General features: G+C 49.2%; 1 protein-coding gene across 2 annotated transcripts in view; it reads left to right on the top strand.

Moving 5' to 3' along the window:
* Positions 1-25,864, top strand: part of MARCHF1 (membrane associated ring-CH-type finger 1) — a 798,496-nt gene that overhangs the window by 760,508 nt on the left and 12,124 nt on the right. For both annotated transcript variants that reach the window (XM_038559139.1, XM_038559140.1), the window contains one exon: positions 23,589-23,736. In XM_038559139.1, the coding sequence (XP_038415067.1) occupies positions 23,589-23,736 (148 nt within the window). The remainder of the gene's footprint in view (positions 1-23,588; positions 23,737-25,864) is intronic.

Here is a 25,864-nt window from a genome sequence, read left to right as displayed (position 1 = left end):
TCTGTGGGTTATACTCATCAATATTTACCATATTAGAAACTGAAACTGAGAAATGTTTCCTATGTACTTATGAAATCATTTAAAAGTAACAAGAAACATTTGTGTGTTAAGGTTAAGATACGACTATTTTTATGAAAAATTATATTTTCCAAAACACAAAAATGTTTAATGAGAAGAGTCGCATTGGTTTTCATTCTGTAGAGCTATCAAATGTCTAGCCTAATAGAAGACAACTGAAATCCCATATCTGCTGCATTCAGTCTGTTGTGATATCATACATCATGTACCTTCTGGAAAAGGTTAAGAATTATTAACCTTTAAGAATTATTCTTCAATAGTTTTGACACTTGAAATGGTCCCTTGAAAGAACCCACTGATGACCCATTGAAAAACACTCCTCTAGGGTAATACTTGACATCTTAATGAACACCAATTTTCCATAGATATAGTATGATTTCTTATATTGATATAACCAAAATAGCCATACAGATACCCTAGGAGTATGAATGTGACTGAGGAGGGCTCTGGGCAGCATTCAGTCACCAATAATAATAATAACACATCAAAAGATGATGTGCAGTAGCACATGAGTTGTCAATAGCAGCAGAAGCGTATTACATAAAATGATGGCGGTAAGTACCAGAAGCATCACCCAGCATATTTTTTTTTCAGTGACTGTCTCTAGATGACGGTAAAGTAGGGTGCAGATGCGTAGAGCGGGAGATTGTCGTAAAACGAAATTCTGTGTAGTCTTTAAAATGAACATTTCCTTATTTATGGAAATAAATCTCAAAATATGAATCAAGTTTTGATGACTCAGTAGGCCTCAGGTGGGGCATGAATTTTGTAGTCCTCACCAGCTCCCAGGTGATGCCAATTAAAACCATGCTCCTTTAGCGTGTACTCATATGAGGAGAAAATTATTCCTAACTCAGAACTTTTGATCATTCTGATGGTATCAGAAAGAAAGTCCCAAGTAGGTTGGATTGTCTTTTATACATCTCCCGTATTTTCAAAAACTCTTTGAAAGATAGTCTCAGGGATACCTGGGGGGCTCAGCGGTTGAGTGTCTGCTTTCAGCTCAGGGCGTGATCCCGGATCTAGGGATGGAGTCCTGCATCAGCCTCCCCGCGAGAAGCCTCCTTCTCCCTCTGCCTGTGTCTCTGCCTCTCTGTCTATGTCTCTCATGAATCAATAAGTAGAATCTTAAAAAAAAAAAAAAAAAGGCTCAGAATGTTCATCAGGGAACAATTTCTAACTAAAACTTAAAAGGAAATAGTGGGCAAACTGGTAAAATCCTAATAAAGTCTGGAGTTTAGTTAAAATTAATGTACCTAATGTTGGTTTCTTTGTTTGACAAATGTGTCATGGTAATAAGGTGTGAACATTAGGGAAAACTGTAAAAAATTGAAAAAGTTAATTTTAAAATGTTAGATAAAAGACCAAATAACAAAAAAGGTAAAAGCCAGTGAGAAAAGGAATAAAGGGGGGGGCCTAGACACCTTCCTGTTCTTCATTTCCCTTTAACCTCTGATAGTTTCTGAAACCATAAAAAATCTTTGGCCTCTACAGAAGAAAGATTGGCAACCACCGAACGTAACATTTTATTTTATAAGGAAGAAAGCACAAGACCCAAAGATTATTAAGCATCTTACTCAAAATTACACATTTGTGTAAAATAAGGACCAGAATGGAAGATTTCCTTCTGTGCAGTGTTTGTTGCTTTTCACCAACTGCAGGTTTTATTTAGATATGTCTTCCTTGATTCTCTAAAATAGAGAGGTTTTCTTCAGTGCAATCAGAAGATAGACTCACATATGTCACCCAAATTGCCATGTGAGACTGACCCATGTGTGATCACACTAAGTGAATCAAAGGCCAGATGGCCTTATCATGAAAAATGAAATTACCAGAGAAAGATGAGTTCCGTCTTCTTGGGTAAAATTCCTGTTTTCCTGGGGTTCCTTAAGTGTTTACATGGAAGGTTAGAGATTTCCTTGTCAATCGATAAGGTTAAAGGACGTGGCTAAGAAGGCAGTTGCAGCTTAGCATTTGCTTGGATTCTTGATATTCTCATTTTGATTGAGAAAGCCTGATCTTTGGGATTGAGTCAGAGGCTGTCCATGCCTACGTCTTTGGCACACTTCCCAAGTAATACGCTCAGTTTTCCACCTGGTATCTAGTCAGTGAGCCATTGCTGATGCTGTGTCTGTACAGTTGTCACTTCTAAAGATACACATGGAAGCAATGTGTCCATGCATCCTCTCGCATCCTTTAAATTATTCATAGGTTTGGAGTATCGGGTTTTGCCTCCAAGAGACATAGAGCCTCACAAATCACACTGTTTAGTGCAAGTGATGGGCTTATCTACTAGGCTTCCTGTCGGTTACACTGGAGAAAGAAAATGCATGCAACTTGGAACAAAGCCTTTCTTTGTTCTTAGCCTTCATGCTCAGTGGCACATCGTGCGAGGTTCCCCTGGCCTGGCCTATGTTGGAGCTGTCCCTGCCTGCCCACTTACACTATCCAAGCTCATGGGAGCTCGGGCCAGTGCTTCTCAACTTAGCTATTACAGAGGCAGTTCCTCTGCTTCTAATAAGTGTCTCCCAGGTCCCAATTCCCTGCCATGATCTTAAAGCCAGGAAACACAAGAGGGAAGGGCAGCCCAGCCACCTGGTATGTCCCCTTCACTCAGGGCCCATCTCTGCTAATGTCAGATGCATCACAGCATGGAACCAACTGAAAACAGGACTCATATTGCAGTTGATGCCAAAGAAAAGCAAAGCTCTGCTTACCCCTAAACAGAAACTCATTTATGAAAGGAAAATCCAAACTCCTCGTTCAAAATTGCCTCATGGTGACTTTTTAGAAGCAGAGAATCAAAATTGTGTACTTAGAACAGTGCCGCAAAGTGGTACTTGGTGGGGGAAGGAAAAGCTTGTTCAATAACGTAGATTTTCTAAAAACAGGCTTTGTCTTGGAAGCCTGACGGTTTACAGATAAATCTCTCCTCAGCCCTGCCAAGATAATTGGACTAAAGGGCACGGATGTTAACAGGTTTTGTTTTCTATTCAACTACTAACTAGCTGTGTTGTGGTAATCTGCATTACGCTCATTATTTAAGAATCTGGAATATGGCAGGTGATATTCCTCCTGGAGAAGCTTTGTGGGAGGCTGCAGGGGAAGTCAGCAGGGTCAGGGCAAGATGCATTTTTCTTAGCAGGATGGGCTTTCCGAGAATATGCAGGAGCTCCTGGACTTCCGTTGGCGGGCCTGGTGGTGTAGAGAAGAAGGGGCAGGCTCTTGAATAAGACACTTGTCCTTGCTGCTTTTGTCCTGCTTTTCCTGAATGTATTGCCCACCTAGATTTTTCATCTGTTTTTTAACAAGGTTCATGATAAAAAGTGAGAACTAGTATTTCACAGGTCAGGTAACCCTGCCTTACTGTGAGATTAGTTTTCTTTTAACATAATTTGGTGGATGGTTTGCAATCTTCAAATACCAGAAGGTCTTGCATTGCCATGGATTTCTTGATGCAACTAACCCATGTTGTCAAGGCAACCCACTTCATGTTTTCTCCACTCTAGAAAACCATTTCCAATGTTGCAAACCTTAACTCATAATCATCTCTTATAATACACAGGGTCAAACACACCCTCTGTATGCGCAAGCTACGACTATTTTTTATAAGCTATCGTGTCATTACAGTAGAAGAATTTGGCTTGAGGATAATGTGTGTATTAAAGCGTTAAAGTTAAAATAATCTCATAGCATTTATGTCCTATCTCTGCATTTCCAGGAGATGTGAGGGTGTTTGCTGCAAGCAGTCACATTTTTGAAGCTCCGGGAACAATGTTGACGCATTCTGACTAATTTCTATGTAAATTGATTGCAATCAACAGCTTTTTCATGGTTTGTGAAATTAAATCACTTAAAAGACAAAGTATTTTCCAAGGTTACTATCACCCACCTATTATATATTTTCTCCCTTTTTGAGTCAAGGCCCCGTTTTAAAAGTTCTTCCGTGTAACTGGGATAACTCCACAACTCTCTGAGAAGCTGGGACAGCATCACGTGAGAGCTCAGAGACTGACATCACGGGTGAAAGTGTCCCTCAGATATCTGGACTGCTTGCGTGGTTGACTTAAAAGAAAATCCCAATGAAAGGATAGTAAGGATCATTGGATCCGGTTAAAATTCTTTCTGAGGTATAAAAATTTAAAGACTTCGTTTTTAGCCTCACCTTGGCAATTCAACTCACCGTCTACATTTAAGTCACAGAGTGATCAGAAGTGGTTCTTAATCCCTCATCCACTACTGCTGGCCTGGCTCTCTAGTTAGTTTTCCAAACATTTATAAGGCTTCTTGCCCCTTACATTTTTGTTGGAAAGCTGATTGCATACAAGGTAGCCGTGTTTCATTTCATGATTCCCAAAAGTTTCAGAACACAAATATGTGGCTTTAAATGAAGTTTCTATATGGGTCTCAATGGCTTGGAGCATCTTCACGTTGCACGTTTATTAGATAAGACATACTTCAGCCCCTTTCAGCTGCCATTCTTATTTGAACGAGCTAAAGAATTTTATCCATATAAAATAGTATAAATTATCATATCCACTCTTGAAGAATTGGCATTATTTTCTTTCCATTATTGTGATTTGACAGGTGAGGCATTCAAACGTCAATCTACAAAGCCTTTTAGGTTACCTAGCTCAGCCCTCTTCTGTTATATCCTTCACAAATTAGTAGCACAAAGGGTTTGAGCCTGCTTGCAGAGATACATGCCCAAAGGTAGAGCCAGTGGTTAAGGAAGGAGGTTGTAGGAAAAAGAAGTGAGTAAAGTAAAACCATAAGGCAAACATAAGGGGGATGCGCACCATGGGTCCTGTATGCTAGTCACGTGGGACAGTAATTTGCTTCCAAAAGTATTAGCAGTCAAAGCAGAGACAGAAATGTGGTGAATTAAATAATGTATAAGATATAAATGTAAATATTTTAGCAAATACATAGATTATCAGATTACTGAGATCCTAGGGAAATTTTCTTCTTGGGTTACCATTAACTAAGTTTGGTAAAGGTATATGTTTTTTACCTAAATGCAGTATATTAATGGCCACAATAATCAGCCTGAATTTCCTGGTTGCGTATTGGTGCCAGGTGCTGTGCTGCATGCTTTGCTGTATACCCAACCTCATTTCACCCTCCCGAAAATCATGACATCAGTGTTCTTATCATAGCATCACAAGTGAGAAAACTCAGGCTCCGAGAGGTTAAATAAACTAAGGTCTCCGTTTTTACCTGGTGGAGCTGGGTTTCTGTCTTACATCAGTGTTCCGTCCAAGTCAGGGGTTTTAAGCATCATCCTCCACTGCCCTCTGTGGTTCAAAGTAGGGAGTGAGATGTCTGCCTGGATTGTTAGGAAATGCCTCCCAGGGAGGGACGGACTTGAAATTGGTTATGAGTGGTGACTAGATGCCTCCCAGTGAGATATTAAGAGTTGAGGACAGTCTATGCAAGAAAATAATACATTTAAATGCACACAGGATGCATAATTCTCAAACTGAAGATAGCTGGCTTTGCCAGAAAGTAAGATAACCATAGGCAGGTTTCTCAACTTCCCATCCTCCTCTGCAATGGAAGTAATAATAGGATGCCCATTACAGAGAAGTTTTGGGAATTAAATTAACAATGCAAAACTATTAATACTATAGTTAAGACAGATATTAGATGAAGCTAAACAGGAAGCAAGTGCCAGGGTGGGGTGCCGGGGCGGCTCAGTCTCGAACCTCTGCCTCTTGGCTTCAGCTCTGTTGTGATCTTGGGGTTGTGGGATCAAGCCCTGTGTCGGCCTCCGTACTCAGTGGGGAGTCGGTTAGAGGTTGTCTCTCCCTCCGTCTGCCCCTCCCCCTGTGCCTGTTCTCTCTCAGATAAATTAAAAAAAAAAATCTTAGAAAGCAAGTGCCAGGTTATATCAAATGCTTTGCAAAAGAATTTCAACTTTACTGAGAAGGACATGGGAAGACAGTAAGAGTACTAAATAATGAATTAGTATCTTTGTACTTTTGAAAAATCACTCTGCAGCGATGTATGGAGAATGAATTGCCCTTGTGGGTGAGCCAAGCACAGCATGCAATCTAGAAAACAATATGGATTCAATTAAAGCAGTAGCTGAGAGGACGGACAGGAAGGCACTTGATGGGATTTGGTTACTGAGCTACCAGAGCTGAGCTGAGAGATGAGGTGTAGGAAATAGTCCATGATGCCTCTCAGCTTTCTGCCCTGAGCGATTGGATGAAGGGCTTCATTATTAACTGGGGAAGAATATACATAGAGATGAGCAAATCCGGGGAAACAACATAAGAAGTCCAGTAAGGACACATGAGCTTGAGATGCCTATGAACCAGCCAAGTAGAGGAGTGAGTCTGAGAGTAACTGAATCTAGACTCAGAAAGAAATGTGGGTAGAAGTCATCAGATGTCCCTGGTAGTAGAAGCCTCAAGCTCAGATGAATCATTGAGGGGTGCGAAGGTGTGATGAGAATGTGGATGAACATGGAGCCTCGGGGACCAAGAGGTAGGGGCAAGTGGGTAAGAGGAGCCAGCGGAGAAGGCTGACCAGCAGCAGCCAGAAAGGGGCACCAGACCAGCGAAGAGGGACGCTCTGGAAACCAAAGGCTTAAGTTGAAAGAGTCAGGTAGTGGCAGGTGCTGCAGACAAGACTCAGAGTAAACATAAAATTAGGAGGTCACCAGTAGTGTCGGCAAGACCCAAAAACGTCAGTGGAGCAACACTTTCCCACAGCTGGGTTTCAGAGGATTGAAGAATCTATAGAAGGTGAGAAAGAGTCGACATTCAGGGAAAGATAGACCAGGCGTTCTGAAATGTTGCCTGTGAAGCAGTAAGCAAGTCAAGTGGCCTTTGGTGAAGCAGAGAACCAAAGAACGTGGTTTTTTGTTTTGTTTTTGTTTTTGTTTACTGGAAATCAACATATAAGAGTTCTTAAAAATCAAGAAGATAAACAACCAATAGGAAAAAATATGGGGAAAAGCAACGCAAAATGAAATGCAAATGCTCAGGAAATATACACACACACTTTTCCATCTTAAAAGCAATCCAAAATATGAACACTTAAACAGCCTGGTATCAATTTTATCCTCTTAAATTGGCATTTAAAACATGCTCATAGTGAGATAATCTTCGTAGAGGACAAATTTGACAGTACCAGAAGTCTTAAATATGTCATACAATGTCTCCTTTAGGTTTTATTTCTAAAAATTTACCTCAATGAGGTGATCATGGATGTGCACAATATTTTGCTACGCAAATTCTTGGCACAGTCTTAGCTGTAACAGTGAACAAATAAATGTAAAACCTAAAACAATAATACTTCCAGAAGAAGCCATAGGAGAAAATCTGTATGACTTTGGGATAGGCAAAAGTATTTAGAGGTTAAACCAAAGACAATCAAAATTTCTAATAGTGAGCTGGTGGCAGAGACTTCGGCTGAACTATGTGATAGCATATATGCAGCCATTATAAGTGGAATTCAGTGACATTCATGATATAGCGTTACATTTAAGAAACTGTTTTCATTAAGTATGTTAGTATAATGTCTCTTTTGTATTTAAAAATAAAACTTATTCAGCATTGTACTGAAGATTTTAGCCGGGGTAATAAAGCAAGGGGAAAAAAATCAAATTAGAAGCAACATAGTTGAGCTGTATTTGTTCACAAATGACGTGATTATCTACCTAGAAAATCAGATGGACTCTCTGAAAAGCTATTTGACTACTAAGTGAATTTAACGAGATTAACCAGGGTATATAAGATCAATACATAAAAATCAAATCTATTTCTATATACTAATAACAAGCTTTTACATTAGAATTTTTTTAAAAAAAAAACACATCATTTGCAAGAGCACTAAAATTATTAAACACCTCAGGATAAATCTGACAAAAGAAGCACAAGATCTGTACATTAAAACCAACACAACATTGCCAAGAGAAATTAAAGACCTATGTAAATAGAGACATCTCATATATTCATAGATTGGGAGGCTCAGTATTGTGGTCAGTCCTCTCCCACTCCAAACTGAGTTATAGATTTAACACAACCTCAATTAAAAAAAAAAAAAAATCCCAGCAGGCTTTAAAAAAATAAGCTGTCAAACTAAATATAAAATTCACATAGAAATGCAAAGGAGCTAGAATAGCCAAGTGATTTTTTTTAAAAGACAAATCTGAAGGAATAACTTAAGTATCTAACTTAAAGACATATAATAAAGCAACAAGAATTAAGGCAGTGTAGTCATATTCATCAAGACCAATAAATCAATGAACCAGAGTAGAGTCCAGAAACAGACCACACATCTATACTCAAACAATCCTTTTGACAAGGATGCAAAAGCAATTCAATAGGGAGAGGATGGCCTTTTTAAGAAATTTAAAAAATAAATTATGATCCACATCTCCCTCTATATTTAAAATTAACTCAACCTTTAACCTATAACTGTGAAACCTAAAACAATAACATTCTAGAAGAAAACATAGAAGCAAACCTTTTGGTGAGGATATGACACTAAAAAAAAAAAAAAAAAAAAAAATCCGTAAGTGAACAAATTGCTATCATGGATTTTGTCAAAATTAAAAACATCTATTATTCTAAAGTCACTATTATGATAATGAAATGTCAAGCCACCTTTTGGGAATATTTCAAATCATACATCTGATAAAGGACTTGTGTTTCCCTCATATAAAGATCTCTGAAATCTCAACAGTAAAAAAAAAAAAAAAAAAAATCCAGCAACCCAACAAATGAAAATGGACATTTCAATAGACACTTCATCAAAAAAAGTTACACAGATGGCAAATGAAAATATAAAAGATGTTCAATATCATTAGTCATTAGAGGAATGCAAATTAAACCCCACAGTGGGGCCCCTATACAGCTATTAGAAAGGCTAAAACTCCACAGACTGATCACACCAAACGTTGGGAAGGCTGTGGAGGAACTGGAACCCTCACACACTGCTGGAGGAAATATAAGGTGGCGTAACCACTTCGGGAAGAAGTCTGGCAGTATTTTAAACAGTTAGACGTGTGCCTGTGATATAATTAGCTATTTTACCCCCAGGTATTCATCTGATAGAAATAAAAATGTATGTTCTTACACAGGCTTGTACACGACAGTTCACTCAGTAGTCCCCGACCGGGATACCGCACCAATGCTCATCCAGTGAACAAATGAACACATTGCAGTAGAGCCCGACAGTGGAACACTAGCAGCAGTGAAAGGAAGGGATGTTGATACATGACCCGATATGCGTGCATCTCGAAAGAATTCAGCTGAATGGAAAATGCCAGACAAAAAGCCCACGTGTTGTTATAATTCCATTTCTATAAAACCCCAGAGAATGCATTCTAATCTGTGACAAAATGACAAAAATGCGTATCACTGCTTGCCTGGAAAAGGTGCAGCGGGGGGGCTGGGCGGGAGGGATTATAAAAGGATAAGAGGAAACTTTGAGGAGTGATAGTTATATTCACATATTTCACCGATAGTCCTAGTCCTTGTATATTTACATCACCTGCGGTGAGGGTCTCGCAGGTGTACGCATCAAAAACCATCAGCTTTTACACTTTAAGTGCGTGCAGCGTGCATGTCAGTTCTGTATCAATAAATGCGGTTGCTTTCTAAAATTGTGTAAATAGAAACCTGGGGCTTGGTGGCTTATGGTTGCTCATTCTTGCTTCTCCCAAATAATAATAGGATTAAAGCCTTCCCATTACCGCTCTACTAGATACCCGAGGCTGACCGCCCCCCTCCCTATATGTGCAAATATTCTAGAACACTGTAAAAGGGAGTGTCTGTACCCGCTCCAGAGAGGGGAGAAGCTCTGTGGCACAGAAGGGGACACTCCTTTTTGGTGGCCAGTAGGTCAATCAATGGGTGGAGGCGAATCCTGTCCTCCGGGGCTCCAGCATGGGTACGTTTTCCCTCTTCCCTCCATCCTCTGACCTCTTCTTAGCACCAGCAGAAAGCTGCCTCTGCACTTTCCTAATTATCAGTCACTCCCCCTATCTCTTCACCTCCATTGTGCTGGGGCTTCGAAGAAATAAAAATATATGAGAATTCAATCTCCATGTTAAGATAGTCTGAATGCTTACATTCTCACATATTTCACGTGCACATAAAGAAGAAAAGATGGAAGATACACCCTGAAGACATTACTGATGATTTTACGTGATTTTCTTGTCTGGGTTCTGTAAGTTTTCTATAATGAACGTGCAGGTGATAAAAGCAATGAGCTACTGTAAGAGAAGAAGTGGGAGAGACAGGCCAGCAAGTTAGCTTGGTGGAAGGGCCAAGGGGCCTCCGAGAGAGAGAGAGAGAGAGAGAGAGAGAAATTAAAAATAAATGAAAAGATACAATCAGAGGATCAGGTGTCGCGGGGAATGACCAGTTTGGACCGCAAAGGGACATTTTGTCCTCTTAGATAAGAGGAAAGGAAGTAAGAAGGGTGTGATGCAGTTATAAATACGGCTTCGTCTAGAGACAGGAAGTGAAGGGAGTTTACCCACGAGAGGATCGATGTCCTCCCAAGTGGAAGCTATATTTAGTAAGCCCCACTGTTGAGACCTCAGCTGTCACCCCCCTCCCCCGGAACCCGGAGGGAAAAACTAGTAGCAGAGACTACCAGCCAGTCACCGCCTCCCTACTTTATCCTCCATACAGCTATTAGGGTGGCATTTTAGACCCCGGGTAGCCCTAGACCCTAAACACCTTCCTACCTTGCTCCTTGGAGATTGCTTAAACTTGGCCCCCACCACCAGTCCCCGGCCGGGGACCCCCCACACGGTGCACCTGCTCTCCTCAAGCACCTGGAGCGCCTCTTCCTTCCTACAGACCCTGTCCACACAGGCCGTCCCACTTCTGTTCATATAAATCTGATCTCACAGATCGGTCACTTTGTGGGTTTTGTCCCCAGATTCACCTACGTCACCACTTGGTGAGTTCAGCAGCAGGACAGTGGTCCCATCAGGGGCCTGAGGCCTCCACCTTCTCTCAGCTACTCCCCAACAAACTCCACCCCTCCTTCTCCCCATGTCCTCTGAAGGTACAAACTCTCCCTGGTGTCCCACTCAGAGATCAGCCCACATTTGGGTCCCCGGAGCCTTGCTTGTCACTCCGATTCGGCATCAAGAACTTTCTTTTGAACAAATTCCATGAAGGAAACCGGAGAAGAACACTTTCTCCTTTCCCCACACATCAATCTGTGTCCATCTCGGGTTCCATGTTCCCAGGCTTTGGGTTGAGACTCAAGGCTCTTCGGCATCCAGTCCTGCCCGCCCTTCCCACCTCACTCTTGCTCATGCTCTGAGTCTCTGCAGTTTTCTCAGACAAATCTCTATCCCACAGAACCCTGCAAATTTTTACATAACCCGAGGTTCACTGAACCTCCCCTCTTTGCCCTTTTTGTCATGCTCAGCTCAAGTACTGGAAGCATTTTATGATCTTTCATAGAAAGAGGATGTTTAAAAAAAAGAAGGAAGGAAGGAAGGAACGAAGGAAGGAACGAAGGAACGAAGGAAGGAACGAAGGAAGGAAGGAAAGATGTTTAAATGGGAATATTTTTTTATTTTTTTTAAATGGGAATATTAAACATTCCTCTTCAATTTCAATGTGGGTAGCTAAACCTCACCTCTTGCTTTTTGTAAGAACAAATTAGTAGAATAATAATAGATTGGCTTACCATTTGATTGCTATCCCTTTGCAGGGATTCAATGGCATTAGAGAAATCGACAACTGAATCTGCTGTGGGAAAAGGTGTATCAGAATTTGAATGCCTGGGAGTGGAGGACATGGAGAAAGAGGCAAGGCCAACCCGTTGTTACGAGCCTTCTGAAGAGACGGGGGGGTGGTAGGGAATGACAGGCTATTAAATAAGAACTTTTCCATAAGAATCCCTCTCATATTCACTTTGCACTCTTAAGCTCTAGGAAGAAAAATGGCATCTGTTCTAGAATGTGAACAAGTATCACTTGTGTCAAAAGGAATTCTACAGAGAGAGCAACCAGACATAAGGGGTCCTCGCTCGGAACAGATTTCTTGGCAAGGGCTCCTGGAGGTCCGGAACAGATTGTTTTTCGCGTCCTCTGAGCTGACATAAAATGCTCGGCTACCCAAAAGCTGTCCTTGGTCGAAAGCAACTTCTTCTTAAATGGAAGGACACAAGGTTTGGGGATGGTGGGATGGGACACAGTTGCCTTTCTTAGAGGGCGAAATATGGGGACACAGTCGAACATTCCCATGGAAACAAGAACTCCACATTGACTCCCAGCACCAGCACTAGGCTGAGGGAATCAGCATTTGAGGCGTGGAGTCCACTGGAAGTGCTGCAAATGAGGAAACTGGCCAGTCGGGGTAGTTTTCCAAACCTGTCACATCCCCCAAACCTAAGTTTCATTTCTTGCCTGCGGAGATTATACGTACCTCCCGCCCTTCCCTGGCCCAGAGCTTCCTTGTTTTATTAAGAAGCGGATGTGTTATTCTTACATCAATGAAGGGGGGAGCAGGGGGTCATAATCGGGAAAGCGGCTCAGACCTCTCTGAGAATCCAATGGAAAGCACGAACCTCTCCCCAGAAAAAGTAAATGCAACATTTTACCTGCAGTTTAGAGAATTTCTCTACCCCTGGAAGCTCCAAAGAGCTCCACGGTTTAATAAAAAGGCTCCAGTCTTAGGACGAAGCTCTTAGCAAAGGGTCAGTCTCTGTAGTGGCAAAACAAGCTTAAAGGCAACACAGTGAGCCAACTCATTATGCTTGATGTCAAAGTGATGATGAAATGGATTTTATTTGTATCACCTTTGTGTTGTCATATTTAAAATATGAATCACTAATTAGAGAGATGAAGGCGCCATTGTCTGCTATTTAAGCCGGAGTAGAATATATGTTTATCAGATTTATTTCAAATGTTTACGTGAGAGCAGAAAACCACCACCACCAACACGAAAAACTCACCCCGGTCACGTGACACCCAGTGTTCAAATGTGACACTACTATTAAAGCAGGATGGAAATAGGATGAAGATTTTTTTTTGGGGGGGGGGTGGAGGGAGTCCTAAAAATAAGTATTGACAACGAGCTGTCAGTGGCATTGACATTGCACAATAGAGACTCCACGGAGAAACCTCTTTTTCTCTGCTGCCACCCAGAGGAATCTTTCAGAAAAATAACCACACACATTCACGCACGCACACGCACACATCAGACAGTGGGAGAGGCCTAGAAGCGTCGATGAAGTCAAAGTCCGAAGGGCAGTTATACGGGGCCCTGCTCCAATACACAAGCTGCCCGATTCTGACACTAACATGAACGGCAGGAAAGCGGGAATTTGGGTTATCCTGTTCCCTCACCCCTGGAAAACATCTGGTAAGTGGTGATGCTTCAGGAATTAGCTCCTGAATGAAAAAAAAATCCACTTGGAAAACAAACAAACTTACCGTATTCCCCGGGGCCAATCAGTTCAGTCCTCCAGGCCTCAGTGTCTCCAGGGAGAAAATGAGGGGTTAAAATCCGGTGTTCTCGAAGGTCTCCCGGTGGCCCAGGCTCTGCGGCTCTGCACGTGTACGGCACGTGCCTCCTCCCGCCTGCACGGCTGGGGTCCTTCCAGGGACAAGGAGCCGGCAGTGGCCAACGTGGGCCCCCACGAACTGCGGGGACTCCCCGAGGAGGAAAGAAGGGAGGCCCTCGTGGGAGAAAGAGGCACGAGGAGTGTGTGATTCTGGGGAGGGCTCCTTTCTTCTGGGGAAGGACCTCCGAGACGCAGCGGCAATTCCAGGAGGCCGAGGCCAGGCCTTAGACGTGCAGAGGAGGAGGAAAATGCCATGTCACGGGAGGTGATGCCGTCCCTCCCTCTGTTGCTTTCGTGAAGTGACAGCCCGTAGTGAAACCACCCCCCTGGACACGGCGCCCTAGACCCTAGATCTCCTGCCAGCTGGGAGAGATCTCTCATATCATCTCTCCCAGGTATCTCTCCCAGATATCATCCCTCCCAGAGATCTCTTCCAGAACATACGGTGTATTGTTCACCGTGAACTTCAGGAGGAGACAGACAGCAGAGTGTTGGTGGAATATTTTAAAATAAATTGTGTTGAAGCGCACCTGTTGAGTCTGTAAGCAATTGGTGTTCTTATGAGACACTACCGATCAACCCAGACGTGGCTGAGGTTTTTTGGGGGAGAGGAGTGATGGTAGGGAAGTGGAAATCTTTTCGGCCTGGTGAAAAAAAGATTAGAAATCACAGCATCTCTCTAAAATGTTTCCCTAAACGTTGCTTTTGTCAGAGAAGCAATCCTCAGACTTCTGCACACCTAAGAATCAGTTGGAATGATTAAGAACGCAGATACCTAAGGCCCCCCACATGGATCTGGGACCGAGCCTCAGAATTTGCAGTTTTTTTTAACTGTTTCCAGAGCAATCCCCAGGCAGAGGTGGAGCCCGCCTCCCTCCGCACACACTGGCTGGCGACTTTTCTTTCCGGCCCGTCGTCTTCGCCGTGTGTGATATCGTTGCACCCTCTAGTGGATGATCATACCCAGCAATTTTTTTTTTTCTTACCCTACAAATATCTTGCTCAAAACTTGGGAGAGGTCTTGTCTCTCCTGGACTCCTTGAAAGGAAGCAACGGGAGATCAGCGAAAGGTTTGAGAAAGAAACGCTGGCTCTCACATCCAATCCACGTGTACGTGGGCCTGCATTTAACGTGTAAGGAATATGCACACGTTGTATGGAAAGAGGACCTTTTAACCCTCGTAAGTTTGACTGAATGGGATACAGCAAATATGCTTCACACAAATATTTTAGTAACTTTGGATTTACAAGTTTCCAGACTCCTGAGACCTGTAATTTTGATGTTGTCACAAACCAGTTTTCTACAAGTGCCTTCCAACGCCCAGCACAGCAAGTTGGGTGTTGCCGATTGCTCCCTCCGAGCATCTTTTGGTGCTCGGTGGCCCTTGAGACCCCTTGAGTCACCCCTAAGGGCCAGAGCTCTTCTCAAGGTTCAGAAAATACTGGCTCTCTATTTTTTACCTCCTGGCTTCTATCTGCAGAACCTGGGTTACTGATGCTAGTACTTCAAGGACCACAAACCCAGTCGCCCGGGGCACCGAGCGGGTAACCTAAGTGAGTCAAGCGAGCAGGGCGTAAAGCAAAGAGAGCGGTGGGGATGCAGCAAACTGGGTTTGTTCCATTTCGAGGAATTTGAAAACTAGTCACATTTTTGCTACTTTTTGCCCACGATGGGCCTGAGAGCCTTATGGATCTTTGTCTCATAAACCAGTTAGGGACCCCTGGCCTGCTTGAGGGTTTACTAAAGGCTCGTGAGGTGTGGGTGTTATCGTGAGCGATTGTAACAAATACCGTGTACAAGAGGCAGTACCATCCTCCCAGTTTTGCCCACGAGGAAACTGGAGCTTAAGGAGGTAGTTTACTTGCCTGCCCCCCTTCGGTGGACACTTCCTGCTGGTGGCTCTAACCCAGGTTGGCCAAACCCCAAAGTCTGTGTTCTCGGTGACTTCATTCCAAAGCCTCTCCAAGCATGTGGCTTCTTCCCAGTTGGACCTGACAGTCACTCTGTGCTCCCCAACTCCCTCCTGGGGCCCCCCGGTCCGACCCCAGCCCTCCTCACCACCACCACCCCCGTCCCAGGTTCTCTCTATGTGTTCATTTGGCCTCTGATTCTCCCAGTGTCTTTGCATTCGGACAACCTCCCATCTGGTCTCGGCACCAGCATGCTTCCTGCTGTTACAACTGTCACTGTAAACCACTGCGGCCAGCACGCGACACAACTTATTTCTGCTACCGCTGCTGTGAGAAGCGCACCTTCTCCTGGAGCTATAGGTGATATTCAGTGTTACTTAGATTTTTGGTCTAAGTCGGATTTGCCCTGATAGGACACCTCTACTTTTCTACTCAACTGGGCTATTTCCAAGTACTACTGAGTATATGGTAAAGTTAAAGTTCCATTCTATCAGTTGGCCTCGAAAACTCCATTGTTTTTAAAAAGCCAATGTTAAGAGTCCTCGAACACAGAAACCCAAGGTAATTACCTTTGGAGGAGAATAAGCTATTTCTTTCACCTACCCATTCCCAGGTGACTTCTTCAGTTGTGCAATCATGAAGAGAGAATAGCAGGCCTGGGGCGTGTTTCTGGAGGTTTCCTATGTTCTTTCCTCAGGAAACACATAATGATAATCCACACACCCATATTAACGCTTTCCATTTACTGGAGATGCTGGAGTCACTTCAACCTCTTATGAAAACTGTCACCCAGAACAGTATTTCTTTGGGAAGTCTTAGCATAACATCTTGAACTGAATTTCCAGACAAAAAGAATGAAAACTTACCGAGGCATACATCGCAACCTGGGATATATTTTTCTTTCAATCCTAACAGAAAAGCAGTTATCATTGTGCAGCCTTTTGAACGATTCGACTGACGTTATGCAGAGTAAATTATCCACTTGCCCTTCTTTGTACAAATAGGTACCAAAAACAGACTGTATTTCCCTGCTATGCGATTCCTTATTCAGAGAAAAAAAAAAAAAAAAACAACCTGTTTGTACTGGGAAAATAGTTGGGGATGGGTGGCTTTGACTGCCTTAATTCTGTATGAACAAATCCCAGCTCAGCCTTTCTTCATCCTTGGGTGATGTTGTCAATGTGATGCATGAATCTAGAAGGTAAAGACAATTGAAGTTTGATTGGATATGGCGCTGCAATTTCCAAGTTATGATAGCCCCTAACATTTATTGAATTCTTGCTAAGGACACAATACTGCTCTGCACTTAATACGCATTACCTCCCTTCAACTTGACCTTGCAAAGTAGCTAGTGTCCTTATCACGATTTACAGGAAAGGAGATGGAAGGGCAGTGAATTAAAATAACTCACCCAAGATCACCCAACCCTTAGTGGCAGAGTCAGAATTTGAACCCAGAGCCCTCGTTTTTTTTAACAAGTACACCGTGACTCGCAGACCCAGTACGTTGTGAGAGTCCGTAGCTCGCTCCTCGGCGCTCGATTCAGCCAGGCCCGGGTGTGCAGACTGGGAACCAGCTCCCTAGAGGATTCTGGGACACAGCCAGGTCTGAAAACTACTTCTCATTATAAAAGACTCCTAGAACGGGATAATTTTTCTTTTTATTCCAGCCCACGTTCAGGTAATGTCCAGCGTTCAGTAACTCGAAATGCGGAGGAAGACAGACTTCGTGGTGGCCAGATGGAGCCACTGATTTCAGGTTCCCAGGTGTTCCGGGAAAAGGTCTAAACCATTTCTCAAAAACAAATACTGCCAATTACTCGCAGTATTATCTTAACCTAACTTGGGTCCCCATGACTGTTTTCCCCCAACCCTACATCAGCACATGCTCGGACGATCCCAAGATGGTAGTCGTTAATCTCATATTTGCATTTCGATTGGAGTTTTGGGGGGTTCATCTGGACACGCGGCCCATTCCTCACTACTTGTGCTTGCAAATTTTTTTTGGATATAGGTCCTAATCGCTCTTGCAGGACAAGACCATCTCCTCTTGTCCTGTCCTCAAGAGACACAGAGGAGCGACATTCAACCGGAGGGAGGTATAAAATTCTCCTTCACAAAAAAAAAAAAAAAAAAAAAATCTCTTTCGCATTGGACCATGCATGAGAGATGTTAAAGAGTCAGTATCTGTGGACCCAGAGTGGAAGAGACAACTATGGGGGGAAACAAAGACAATTTCCGGAGATTATAGTGGCCACACAGAATATTTATGGATATAACGTTTAAGTTTGGGCGCCCAGGGAGGAAGCCAGGGGAGCCGTGTAATTTGTGGTTCTGTTGAGGGATCAGTTGGAGTCTTGTACACTTTCTGACTTGTGTCCGATAACGAGCACCTTACCTTGACCAGGTCCCCACCCTCCGCATCTCAACCTGGCTGTGGTGTTTTCCCATCTACCACCAGGTTTGTAGTCAATAGCACTGAAAGCCTGAGTAGGGTCCAGTCTTCTTCCAGGGTTCTTTAGTCCATTTTGGAGACAGAAATGACTTACCAAGGCATATCCGTGAACTTGAGGGTTCATTAAGGTCTCAAGAGTCATGCCTCCTGAACGTAAAGAGTCTGTTGTCTGGTTTTCTCCTCCAGCATTTGAATCATAAGTAAGAAAATTAGATTTTAATATATTTTCACGTACCTGAACACTAATCTGAAAATTGAAATACAGAATGAAATAGTTTCTTAAGTGACTAATGAGCCAACACGGAGTTATTCTATTTCATTTCAAACAAATTCACTGATGTTGTGATTTTTCCTGCAACCTGAAATCTTTCCATCACAGCCAGGTAACCAAACCGGTTTGGTAATTTTCCTTCCCTAGACCACTACTTAGTTTATGGCAAGGAGTGGCAGGGGCTACTTCTAGCATTGACTCCATCGAGGTCACCATACAGCTCTGCCAAGTGCCATCAGTCAGGTGGTTCTCAGACTCCACCTTGCAGCCGACTCACCTGAGGGTTAGTGAAAACACACAGTGTAGGCCCCCAACTCTGGACTCTGATTCAGAAACTCTGGGGGTGGGGCCCCAGATGTTGCATTCCTAGATGTTAAAAGCTCAAATCAGGCATAATAAGATTTTTAAGAGTTCATTCAAGCAAAACTCAGTCTGAGTCAGGCAGTGCAAAGCCAGGAATGGTGGGGAGAGTGGTGGGGAGCTCCTTATCCACAGGCCCCGGGGGAGGGGCGCATGCAGACAAAGTGCAGAAGCAAAGGAAGGTAATCATGGATTTGATGGGCCGAAGCTCAAAGTCGAGTTGGCTCTTTGTGACTGGTTATCCTTGGGTTTCCATTTCTGAACCTTTTGGCATTTATAGGCTACGATTTTGGTTAGCTTAGGTAGGCTGCCCTGGCATTAGAGCCACTGGGTCCTGGGCCCAGGGTCCTCCTTGCTTAGTTTGGCACGAGCAGGCCTCAAGCTGATGCTGATGCTTCTGGGGAACACTTTTTAAGAACCAGAAAACAGATTCTTAAGTACAGAGAAGAGATTCACGGCCGGGCGCGTGGGCAGCTGGGGAGTGGGGCCTACAGGCCTTCAGTTAGGGGAAGACCAAGTCACAGGGGTCAAAGGTGCAGCACAGGGAATAGGGTCAAGGGCATCCCCACAGAGTTGGGTGGAGACAGGTGGTAGCTACGCTCGTGTGAGCACAGGGTGACTACAGACCTGTCGAACCAGCGAGCTGCACGCCTGGAACCGTGCAACGTGGTGTGCCAGCTAGTCCTCCACCAGCCCACAGGGAGCCAGCGCCCCCCACCCCGGGCCCTGCAGGGACTCCACCCCCTGGAAGCCTCGGTGCCTCTGCAGGGTCCGCTTGCTCTCCCCGCCCCCCCCCAGGAGAGCTCACCGAAGGGTGCGGGTAACGAGCTTCCCCGACGTCATCCACACCCACGTGCAGCAGGACTCTACAGTATGACCAGCAGGTTCGGGAAACGTCGGTGCTCGGGGGCGGAGGGGCAGGGGGCGCCCGCGGAGGTGCTGCTGCGCTGACCCGCCTCGCTGACCCCAGCCCGCGCTCGGCTCTTGTGCCAAGCAGCTGCAGGCAAAGACCTTGAGAAGCGTCCCTTTGGGACGCTGCTCCTTAACGCCTTTGCTGCCTTCTTCGGTGGGCAGCTGGGACTGGGACGGGAAGGAATGCCACTGAAAGCCCTTAAACCCTGAACCCGCAACCGCTGGTCTCGCAGCGAGCAGCGCGGGGGGCCCGGGAGCAGCCGCGGGCGGGGGCGGGGGCGGGGCGGGGCGGAGACCGGGGTCCACGCCGGCGTCCCGGGGTGCAGGGGGTCGCTGAGGCCTTGAACGCCGCGGGCAGCGGCGGGGGCGGGGGCGGCCTCGAGGGCCGTGGAGGCGGGTGCGCGGGGTGCCTCGGCCCGGCGGGGAGCGGCGCCGCCCAGCACCCCCACCGCCGGCTTCCGCCTCGGCTTCGGAGCAGTGAGCAGCCCCGGGTCCCCTCGGGGCGGGGGCGGGGGCCGGGGCGGGGGCGGGTGCCCCGAGGGCAGGCCCCGCGCCCCGCAGGGGCCGCTGCGAACCTGGGCCTGTGCCCTGCCCGCGGGGCCCGCCCCCTGCGGGGTCACCCGGTCACCCGCACCCGCACCTGAGCGCCCCCTGCAGGGCCACCCGCACCGCACCCATCGCCCCGCTGAGCGCCGCGGGCCCTCGGCTCCCTGCACCCCTGCACCGAGGCGCGGCGGGAGCAGCCCCAGCTCCTGCGGCCTCCGCGTCCGGCGCCCCGGACACCCCGCGGGCGCCCTCTGCCGGCTGTGTCGGGAGGGACACCCCGCAGGCCGCCGACCGCACCCCGGGAGCCGCGAGCGCCGCGTGCACGGCTGGCCCGGCGGGCAGGGCTGCGGGCTCCGCTCCGACGGCGGGGCTGGGACGGTGGTCGGGACGCGGAGGCCGGGGTCGGAGGAGGCCGGGGCGGGTGGAGGCCGGGGCGGGAGGAGGCCGGGGTCGGAGGAGGCCGGGGTCGGAGGAGGTCGGGGTCGGAGGAGGCCGGGGCGGGAGGAGGTCGGGGCGGGAGGAGGCCGGGGCGGGAGGAGGCCGGGGTCGGAGGAGGCCGGGGCGGGAGGAGGCCGGGGCGGGAGGAGGCCAGGGGCGGGAGGAGGCCGGGGCGGGAGGAGGCCGGGGTCGGAGGAGGCCGGGGTCGGAGGAGGCCGGGGCCAGGAGGAGGTCGGGGCGGGAGGAGGTCGGGGCGGGAGGAGGCCGGGGTCGGAGGAGGCCGGGGTGGGAGGAGGCCGGGGCGGGAGGAGGCCGGGGCGGGAGGAGGCCGGGGTCGGAGGAGGCCGGGGTCGGAGGAGGCCGGGGCGGGGGGAGGCCGGGGCGGGAGGAGGCCGGGGCGGGAGGAGGCCGGGGCCGGAGGAGGCCGGGGCGGGAGGAGGCCGGGGCCGGGAGGAGGCCGGGGCCGGGAGGAGGCCGGGGGCGGGAGGAGGCCGGGGGCGGGAGGAGGCCGGGGTCGGAGGAGGCCGGGGTCGGAGGAGGCCGGGGCGGGAGGAGGCCGGGGCCGGAGGAGGCCGGGGCCGGAGGAGGTCGGGGCCGGAGGAGGCCGGGGCGGGAGGAGGTCGGGGCCGGAGGAGGCCGGGGCGGGAGGAGGCCGGGGCGGGAGGAGGCCGGGGCCGGAGGAGGCCGGGGTCGGAGGAGGCCGGGCAGGAGGCGGTGAGGACACGAAGCTGGCCTCGACCCGGAGGCGGCCAGGCCCTGCCCCCCCCCCCGCCCCGCCCCCGCGGGGGAGCAGGACCGTCCCGGGCCCTTCCCCGTCCTTCCCCTTGAGCCGCTGCGGGCCGGGAGGGTCAGCTGGGCCCGCCGTCCGCAGCCGCAGGGGCCTGGCGAGCCCGGTGGCCCCAGGGTCAGCCCTGCCCGGAGGCCCACGAGCCTGAAGAACGCGTCTCGGCCGCTCCTCCAGGTGCTCGGCCCTAAGGACACGGTCCCCGCGGCTGTGGCCCGGCGGTCACACAAGCGCCTGCGACGGGGTGTGGCTCTTCGGTCCTGAAGGTCCTTCCACCCACCTGGACCCTGCGGGGCTTTGGGCGTGCGAAGCCGCGTTTGTGCACCGCCCTGCGCTTACGGGCCCTTTGGATGCGAGGGGCCGCAGACACGTCCCCGGGCCCCAGAAGGCTGTCGCGGGTGACAATATTCCGTCCTTCGGCAGGCAGGTTATTCAGGTTCCCGTGACAAAATCAGTGACGTGACCACAAAACACGATGGATGACAAAAGGGAGTCTTAACAATCGGCCCTTCACGGATAGGCGTGGACTAGTGCTGGAGGCCAAGGTTGAGCAATTAAAAAGTAGATCTGACTTTCCTGCAGCTGCCGTACCAAGATCTCTCCATTTTTTTATTTGGAATAATACATAAAATACGATTTAAGGGAAATCAAAGTACAAGATGAGGTGTGAATTTGTGATGGGCTCCGACACCCGTCGCCAGGAGAGCTGTTGACGAGTAGCCAGCAGGAGGGGATGGATGGTGTTTGGAAAGGAGACATTTATTTCTCCTGAAGTGTTCCCAGAACTTTCTGGAGCATCAGGGTCGGCGTCAGGTACGGTGCTTTCTCACAAATGAACCCATAGGCCCCTAATCCGCAGACTGCAGGGAAGTCGGGAAGATCCCCGTGTCCTCTTACCGGGAAGTGCGGGTGAGGCCGAGGCCAAGGCCGCAGGCGGGGCCCCAGGGACGCGCTGCTCACCGGGCTGAGGTCCCTGCGCTTCTCGAGACCTGTCCCTGAGGCTGCGGGATGGCTGGTGGGACCCCGGCCATTAACTACGGATTCCAGGTGACGGAGAAGAGAAAATGAAGGAAGGGAAGACGGGGCCGTTCCTGTGTCAGGAGCGCAAAAGCCGGGCCCCGGTAGAGGCCGGGCCGTGTCGCTGGTGGGATCCAGGCCTTGCCCCCCTGCCAGGCCAGGCGGAAAGCGGAGTCTGTCGGTAAAGGAAGGGGGGAAGAAGGTGTCCTCGCCCCAAACCCCTCGGTCACAGCCTCTGCCACAGTGTGCGTCTTGGGGAGATGACGCAAGTGGCCCAGAGGACTTAAGCAGCTTCACCCGTGTCCCAAAGCCGGTGGCGGAGCGTTGACACGGGCTCTCCGGCCTCGGCCTGCTGGTCGGGGAATCCCGGGCGGGGACGGGGACGAGGGGAAAGCAGTAGGGCCCTCTGGAGTGCCGAGGATTTTGCTCTAGCAGGAGCGTGATAAGTAAAGAATGGGGAAAGTCCTGGATTCTCGGAGGTTTGGCTTCTCTACTAAGATCACAGGGATCTGATGTTCCCTTAGAAATAGTGCACAGAAAACTAACGCAGAAGTGAAGTGACACCGCAGCGGCCGAGGCGTCGATCCCCGCCGGCCTGTCTCTCCGGAGTAGGCAGTGGACACATCCCCCCTACACACCCTCAGTCGCTGCTGTGAGACTGTGGGCCCCTTCTCCCCAGAGGAGCAGCCCTCGACTTCCTGAGGCGTACGGCGAGGGACGGTGACTTCGACAGTGGTGGCAGCTAGTAAACCAAGCCTGTGCTTGAAGGGACGGGTTTTTCCCATTGCCCGGATGATAGTGTGTTCTTTAGGGCAAGGGCTGTGAGCGGATGTGGACTTGCCCTCCCCGCTGTCAGGCAGCCCTTCAGACGCCCCTTAACGAATACACACTCGGGATGCGGCCCAGGCTCCGCTTACATACCCACCCACGAGGAGATTACTCATTACTGCTTATGAGGCAGTACCACGAGGGACGTGCAGGGATGCGGGGGGGGGGGGGGGGGGCAGGGGGTGAGCGTCTGCCAAAGGACCCTGCCCGGCGTCCCTTGTTTTCATTTTAACATATATTGAAGTCGTATAGAACTCTAGGGGTTATGATTCCGTATCTTTCCCACCGCAGAGACTTACTGGAATGTTGTGTCATCTTAAAATGTGGGTATTTTATGCTTGTCCCCCGTTCGCGGCCTATGTCTGGGCTCTAAACGGGGAGCAGGGGTCCCTACCTGGAAATCCCATGTCGTGTGACTCATTTCTGATTGCAGTGGGAGAAACTACAGATGACCACGAGCGAAAGGAGGAAAATATTCTGCTCTGTCACCTTCCACGTCATCGCCATCACCTGCGTGGTGTGGTCTTTGTACGTTTTAATAGACCGGACGGCGGAGGAAATCAAGCAGGGCAACGACAACGGTAGGAGCACGGGTCTTTTCTCTTTCCTCCTCTTGGGTGCTCCCAGGCCCCCGGAGCTGGGTGGGGAGCTGCTTCCCCGGGAGGCCTTCACGGGGGATACGGCCGTGTAGGCCCCTCCGGTGGTGACCGGAATCCTCTGCCCGCTATCTGGGGTCCCCGGCCGGGCCGCACGATGTAGCAAGTCCCCGAAGCCCTTGGAAGGGCCAGACCTAGAGATGCCACACGTCACCCCGGCTTTCCAGGAGCCGATGAAGGAGTGTGTGCAGCCAGATGTGAAAAGGCACACGAACAGCTGGGAAGTGGAGAGGTTTTGTCTTTTCATTCAATGCACCGTAGCCGTTGCGCCTTTTAAACCATGATTAAGACGATGCTGTCTTCGAGAACGTGCCGTCGCTGATCAGCTCCGTGTAACGGGTAGAGCAGGTGCGCACGGTGGCCAGAAAGGTCACCGGGCTGTTGGGGAAGGCTGCCCTCGAGCCTGCAGGAAGCCGTTCACGGGTCCTGGGGGGTGCCAACATCCGGGGGGCCTTACTGAGGGCAGCGGGCACGGAGGGCTGGGGGGTCGGCCTGGCTCGTGGCAGTCAGAGCTGCTGGGGGGGTTCCCCTGCGCCCGGCCGGCCTGCACCCGGGGGAGGAGGTGCCGCCCCCAGGGTAGGCCACCGGGGAACCAGCACAGGGGACCTGCAGAGAGGCCACACTGCGTGTTGGCAGGGGCCAAAGGCTCTGTGCGCCTCCCCAAAAAGAGAAAAGAAGCTGAAAGACAAAGATGACCGGAACTAAGGGGAGGAGGTGAGGGAAAGAAACGAGGAGGAAAAGCAAGTTAATAGGGAAGGTTTTATTATTTCTCCCTTGGTGTGGACGCAGTAACAGCAGGAGGGACGGACAGCTGTACTCACGCTGCCCCCTGGTGACTGCAGTGGGCACCGAGCGCACCCCAGGGTCGCCAGACACCCGGCAGGTGGCTCCTGGGTGGCTGTGGGTGACAGGGTGCAGGGTGAGCCACGGGTGACGGGGCTGCAGGTGAGCCGTGGGTGATGGGCTGCAGGGTGAGCCACAGGTGATGGGCTGCAGGGTGAGCCGCGGGTGATGGGGGTGCAGGGTGAGCTGCAGGTAACGGGGCTCCTGGGTGGCTGTGGGTGACAGGGTGCAGGGTGAGCCACAGGTGACGGGGCTGCAGGTGAGCCGTGGGTGATGGGCTGCAGGGTGAGCCGCGGGTGATGGGGGTGCAGGGTGAGCTGTGGGTGACGGGGCTCCTGGGTGGCTGTGGGTGACGGGCTGCAGGTGACCCGCGGGTGACGGGCTGCAGGGTGAGCTGCGGGTGACGGGGCTGCAGGGTGAGCCGAGGGTGACAGGACTGCAGGGTGAGCCTCGGGTGACGGGGGTGCAGGGTGAGCAAATTCTTGGGCCGCAGGGGGGCGGTCCACAGCTGATCGTCTGCCTTCGTGATCCCAAGTCCTGGGATCGAGTCCCCCATGGGGCTCCTTGCGGGGAGCCTGCCTCTCCCTCTGCCTGTGTCTCTGCCTCTCTCTCTCATGAGTAAATAAATAAAATCTTTAAAAAACAAAGAAAGAAATGCCAATACTTGGCTTCTCCACACCCCAGACCTATGGTCAGAGATTGTGAGGACGCGGCCCAGCAACTTGTGCCTAGGAAGCCAAGAGCGGATCCCTGCGTCCTCTGAGTGTGGGGAACCGTGTGCTCACCTAACATCCTACGCTAACCCGCCCCACCCCCCTCCCATCTGGATTGCATATTCTAATTACCTGGGAGTTTCTACACCCCACGAAGCCCGAGTTTCGTCCCCAGAGGTCTAGATTTAATTATCCCTTATGTCATTCTTTTTGCAGACACGGTAAGAAGCGCTGCCTGCCAGGATGCCTACCCTACACTATTGTAATTGCTCATTTAGTTGTAAGTCTCCTGACACCAGTAGACTGAGGTGAGAGCAGGCTGGGCAGGGTCTGTCTTGCTCACCAGCACACCCCTGGGGCCGAACGCCACGTCGGGGCCCTGGCAAGGGGCCCAGTGGACGTTGCAGAAGGAAGGATGAGGTTGTGAATGCCTCATACCCACACTTCCCTACCTTTTCTCTTTTAGATTTTTTCTTCAAAAGAATTTTTTTTTCCTT

The sequence above is a fragment of the Canis lupus genome, chromosome 15 (genome assembly GCF_011100685.1).
Source record: "Canis lupus familiaris isolate Mischka breed German Shepherd chromosome 15, alternate assembly UU_Cfam_GSD_1.0, whole genome shotgun sequence".
NCBI lineage: Eukaryota > Metazoa > Chordata > Mammalia > Carnivora > Canidae > Canis > Canis lupus.
The sequence above is the reverse complement of the archived record's forward strand: the minus strand, read 5'-3'. Positions and strand labels throughout refer to the sequence as shown.